General features: G+C 42.0%; 1 protein-coding gene across 1 annotated transcript in view; it reads left to right on the top strand.

Moving 5' to 3' along the window:
- The window catches only part of LOC101848799 (ATP-dependent RNA helicase A), a gene marked incomplete at its 3' end in the record, with an annotated part of 30,513 nt that extends 25,732 nt beyond the window's left edge, over positions 1–4,781 (top strand). Inside the window, 4 exon segments of the mRNA XM_013090871.2 lie at positions 69–236; positions 2,818–2,933; positions 3,839–4,033; positions 4,714–4,781. Coding sequence (XP_012946325.2) covers positions 69–236; positions 2,818–2,933; positions 3,839–4,033; positions 4,714–4,781 — 547 coding nt within the window.
- Positions 4,782–5,459: the final 678 nt, after the last annotated feature.

Raw genomic sequence — 5,459 nt, 5'->3', positions numbered from 1 at the left:
ATCATTTTTATTATTATTATTAGTTTTTGTTGATATTATTGTCACTGTGATCTCTGTTTGTTGGTCAGGCCATCACACTGCTGACCCTGGGCCTGTACCCCAACGTGTGCTACCACAAGGAGAAGCGCAAGGTCCTCACGCAGGAGTCCAAGGCCGCCCTGGTGCACAAGTCCTCCGTCAACTGTAGCAACTTCGCCATCAACTTCCCTCACCCGTTCTTCATCTTTGGCGAGAAGGTGAGTTTGTTATGTTATGTACCACACCCCACCAGGGCTGTGCTACTAAGTGAAGTTGTCGTGTTATGTCAAGAAGTTGTCATCTCCATTATTAACATGAACATGTTCTTATGCACAGTAGAATAGTAAATGGACTGATTTATCAATGCCATGCTACTTTTTCTTTCCTCATCCTTTCTGTCATCATTTTCCTCTACTTCTTTTGTGTGTTTGTCACTCTCTTGTGAACTGCTATTTCCGGGGTGCCTTGTTAGTCGAAGCAGATTTTGTGGAATTGAGGTTTGAGAGGTGAGCAGATTATTCCTGATTCCCGTAAGGACTTCTCTGTTGACATCCACCCCTTGGCGCTCGTATGACCTTATTCGGTTGCGACTGCCGTAAAACCTTACTAAAACTAAAGCGCATTTATATAGCTCATATCCATGCTCTAGAGTCTAGAGCATGCTCCATGCACTTTACAACTCTTATTACCCCAGCAGACCCTTTGAGAAAACTCAGAAACATTCTCGGCTTCCGCGGAAGCATACAGTTTAATAGTGTCGTACACATAGATGCCCTATTAGTTCTGTTGGATCATGCTGGACTTGAGGGTGGATGGCCCTGGTTTGAATCCCAGCTTGGGTGTTCTTGAACTTGGCTTGGTTTTTGTGGAGTTTTTAAGGCTTTAAACCCATTTGGGTTGGTCCTGTGGACTAGAGACGGGAGGTTAAACTCTGAGATCCTGCCTTTCAGATAACCTGAAAGTGTTGGTAAGGGAGTTAAACCCATAACATCTGTGGTGTAGAGGTTAGATGCTTTGCCATCGCATTCAAAAGACATGAGTTCAATTCCTCTTTTTTCAGGGGGAGGATTTTTATGGAGTATCTCCGTTCAAGCCCAATACTGCCGTCTTAGGAAAAAAGTACGAATATCGGAAATTGGGTCAAATAGAGATATTGATACCACATGAAAGCATATGAAAAACTGCATCTTTTGAACCAGTGGCCACTACATTTAGAGATGTTCGAATACTTTATTTTGGCATTGGAAGTATCGTAATAATTTTTTCTTTTTAATTTATTTTATATTGTATGAAAGAAAGACGAATCTCTGGTCCTACTGTGAAAAAAGGACGAATACCGAGAGGTTCGTCCTCAGTTTACGAAAAGCGACAAATATACTGATATTCTTCCTTCTTCGCCAATTCATGCCTACGTTACAATGCCACAGGTCTTATGATGAAATACCAAAAGGCTCAAATCCTGGCATATCCGGCGTTGATCCCCGCAGTGTCAAGTGTGTTGCACGCAGTAAGACGACCAGCACCACTGCTTGTGCACACCCACCAAAATTTGAACCCCGGATCTTTGGCTCCACCGGCAAAGCGCAATTAAATAACAGTCTGGAAGCCCTAAAACACTCACATAAAACCAGACGAACCTCAAATATCACAGAAACGAAAAATCCAGGACGTTACTATTTGACAACGTCGGGTGAAAGAAAGACGAATATCGCTATTCGTCCTTTTCCCATAAAAAGCTAATTAAAACTTCATCAATCTGTTATGAAAGAATGACTTTTGTCTTCTCACACAAAATTTTGTTGATATTTCCGAACAAAATTTTAACTACTAGTGCATAATTGCACCATCCTTCCTCCTGCAAAAAGATCAAGTTAAAAATATAATAAAAAATCAACTTTTTAAAAGTGAGACGAATAAATTTGATTTTTTGGCCCTCCTGGAAAATGGGTATGTCGCGATATTCGTCCTTTTTTCCCAAGACGGCAGTGTAAGAGGGTGAAAACACAATTTTTATCAAGCTGCTTTGGTTCCAAAGTCATGGTCATGTAAAGATTGGCTCAAATTGGAAAAATTCAAGTTGTCTTTAAGTTACAAACACTGCTTGAAGAAAATTGGGCCCAATATCTTGAAATAGTAGAGTTCCAACAAGTCACTCTTTTGGCAGCTCCGCTTCACAAAAAATTAAGCTATTACACACGTTGATCCAGTTGGTTGATGAGTTCTCTGGTATGGTCTACTTCTTCTTACCTAGGAAACATCTGTTGTGCGTATGTCTACTCTTTTTCTTTTTCTTATGTTATGCTCGAGTAACAACTCTCATCTTTGGCACTCTTATGACCTATTTAAGAAGCATTGGAGAATATTGTAACAACAGGCAAGTTGTATGGAAAGAGAGGAAGAGGCAGACTGAGGGAAAAGATACTGGACAGGTTGACAACATGGCTGGGAGCAGCAAGAACGACAGACACCATTGCTGCAACGCAAGACAGAGTAAAGTGGAGGTCCATGGTCGCCCACGCCAGTCGGCAAGGCACCAGATGATGATGATGACCTGTTTGTGTTTCAAGTGCTGTTAAACTCTTACTGTGGATGGTTGGCGGGTGCTCTGGTGTGGTTTGCTTCTTCTTCCCTATCAAATTTTTCTATTTTATATTTATTACTCTCTTGTAACACCTCTCATCTTCTGGCGCTCACATGACCTTATGCAGTTGCAAGCGGTGTAAAACCTCTACTAAAACTAAAACTAAAACTCTTACTAATACTAAAACTAACTCTTTTTCTCACCCACCCACCTTTCAGATTCGAACCCGAGCCGTGTCGTGTAAACAGATGACCAACGTGTCGCCGGTGCAGCTTCTGCTGTTCGGAGCCAGCTCTGTCAATCTGCAGGGCGAACGGGTAGTCCTGGACAAGTGGTGAGTTGGGGTTGGGTTTTTTTTAGGGGTTATTTTGTCGCTTTTTTTTTTTCCCCCTTTCCAAGAGTGTTTTAATTTTTGTTGTTGTTATTAGTTTGTTTGTTTTTTGGGAGGGTGGGGTTTTTTTTGTCCCGCACACATGTGAATGGTTGACAGGTGGTTTTTTTTGGTGTTTTTTTTTCAAGAGTGCTTTGATTGTTTTTGTTGTTGGTTTGATTTTGATTTTTTTTCTTTTTTTCAAAGTTCATGTGAAGGGTTTGTTGGTGCTCTTTTGTGATTTGCTACTTTTTTCTCAAATAGGCTCTTGTCTCTCCTTCTTTTCTTCGTATGTTACTTTCCAGCAAAATCTCGAATTTTTTGTCACTGTGTGACGTTTTTGTGTTGCAAATGCTGCATTTAAACAAATGCTGCATAACTGTAACTTAAACTAGAACTTAATTCTCATGCACATTCCTAATCGAGTGAGACACCATGCGGTTAGTAAGTTTCTACTCCTCCTTTCCTCCTTTTTCTAAAATTCCTACTCTCAATTTTTACTCCTACTTTCCTCGTCTTGTGAAAATTCTCACCTCAGTTCCTCCCCCTCCTTTCCTTCTCTTGTTAAAATTCTTACTGCAACTCCCAACTACCACTTTCCTCATTTTGTTAAAATTCTTAAGTTCCTACTTCTCCTTTTTCGTTTTTTGTTTAAATTCTTACTGCAAGTTCGTACCCCTCCTTTTCCTTCTTCTGTTAAAATTCTCACTGCAATTCCTCCTCCTTTCCTCTTTTTTCTCTTTTTTTTTGTGGGGAGGGGGGGGTTAAAATTCATTCTCTCAATTTCTACTTTTACTTTTCTTCTTTTGTTAAAATTCTCACTGCAATTCCTCCTCCTCGTCTCTCCCCCCTGTCCCCCCCTCCTTCAGGATCAACCTGACCACCAACCCGCTCCAGGCGGCCAAGATCGTGGCCCTACGGCCGGCCCTGGAGGCGCTGATCGTGCGGGCCACCAAAGAGCCGGAGCAGGTGGCCACACCCGGCCCCCAGGAGGAGTCTGTCATGGCAGTGGTCAGGACCTTGTCGCGACCAATGGCTGGTCGGCACGGCGTCTCGCAGGACGGGTTAGTTTGTTAGTTGTCCCAGTGATTTGGTGCTTTTTGTGTTTGTCTTTCTCTTTTTTTTGGTTGTTAAAAAATATTTTCTTTGGTTCATTCTCTCTGTGTATCTTTTTTTTGTTTTCTCTCTCTCTCTCTCTCTCTCTCTCTCTCTCTCTCTCTCTCTCTCTCTCTTTCTCTCTCTCTCTCTCCCTCTCTGTCTCTCTGTCTCTCTCTCTCTCTCTGTCTCTCTCTCTCTCTCTTTTTCTCTCTCTCTCCCCTCCCTCCTGCCTTCCCCCATTCCCTCTCTCCTCCCCTCCCCGTCTCCATGTCTCCTCCCCCTCCTATTTTTTTTTCCACTATTGTCACTCGTGTCTCTTGTATTTCCTGTTTGTTCTTTTGCCCATCTCTCATTTTTTTCCTTTTCTTCTTCTCTCTCTCTTTGTTATCTAGGTTTTCATCACATTCCTCATCTTTCATTCTTTGTATTTCTTCATGTTTCTCCATCTTTCGGGCTGGTAGGCAGGGAGGGGGTCACACAGGATGGGTTCATTTCATTGTACTGGTTTTGTCTCTCCTTTCTGTGTTTTTTTTCTTCTTCTCTTTCAGTTTCTTAGTCTCTCTTTTATAATCGAATATCATCTTTATACTTTGTTACTTCTATGTGAGATGATATTTATAACTTTTTTTTCCCCCCTCGTTTTCAGCGGAGACTTCCAGTCTATGCGGAGCCGGCCTCCCCCTAAGATGATGCGCATGGACGGGGGCTATGGAGAGGTAGTGGTGGTGGTGGTGGATTCAGGGGAAGGGGAGGTGGATTCGGTGGTGGTGTTGGAAGGGGTGGATTTGGTAGTGGAGGTTCTGGAGCTGCTGGTGGTGGTGGTGGGTATGGAGGAGGATGGGGTAGTGGGTACCAGGGGAATTCTGGTGGAGGATTTGGCAGAGGTGGCTACTGAGATGGCTCACCGTGGTGTTTCATGGAAATTGTTCTGGGAAGTGGTGTGGAAATTATTCAATGAATTGTTCTGGGAAGTGGTGTGGAAATTATTCAATGAATTGTTCTTTGAGTTGTTTTGGGAAGTGAGGGTGCCGGGGAATTGTTGTGGGAAGTGGTGTGGAAATTATTTTGGAAAGTGATTTGGGGAATTGTTCCTTCAATTGTTCTGGGAAGTGGTTTTCTTGGGAATTGTTCCTGGAATTGGCTGATGAAAGCAATGCCAATTTTCCTGACATCTCAGAAATTACTGTGAAATAGACTAACAACCATAAGACTTTTTAACACTTTTTCTGTTGTTTTAAATTTAAAAAATCACGTCAACATTTTTACATGTGATGACACATTTTATTCTGTTCTTTCTTTTAGCAAGGAAGGATTGCTTTTAAAGCTGAGACCATTTCATAAAGATGACGATGTTTTTAACTGCATTTTTATCTTTTCATGTTGATTTGATCT

Source organism: Aplysia californica, unplaced genomic scaffold (assembly GCF_000002075.1).
Source record: "Aplysia californica isolate F4 #8 unplaced genomic scaffold, AplCal3.0 scaffold01609, whole genome shotgun sequence".
Taxonomy (NCBI): Eukaryota; Metazoa; Mollusca; class Gastropoda; order Aplysiida; family Aplysiidae; genus Aplysia; species Aplysia californica.
Note: the sequence above shows the minus strand (reverse complement) of the source record. Positions and strands in the feature narration are given on the sequence as shown.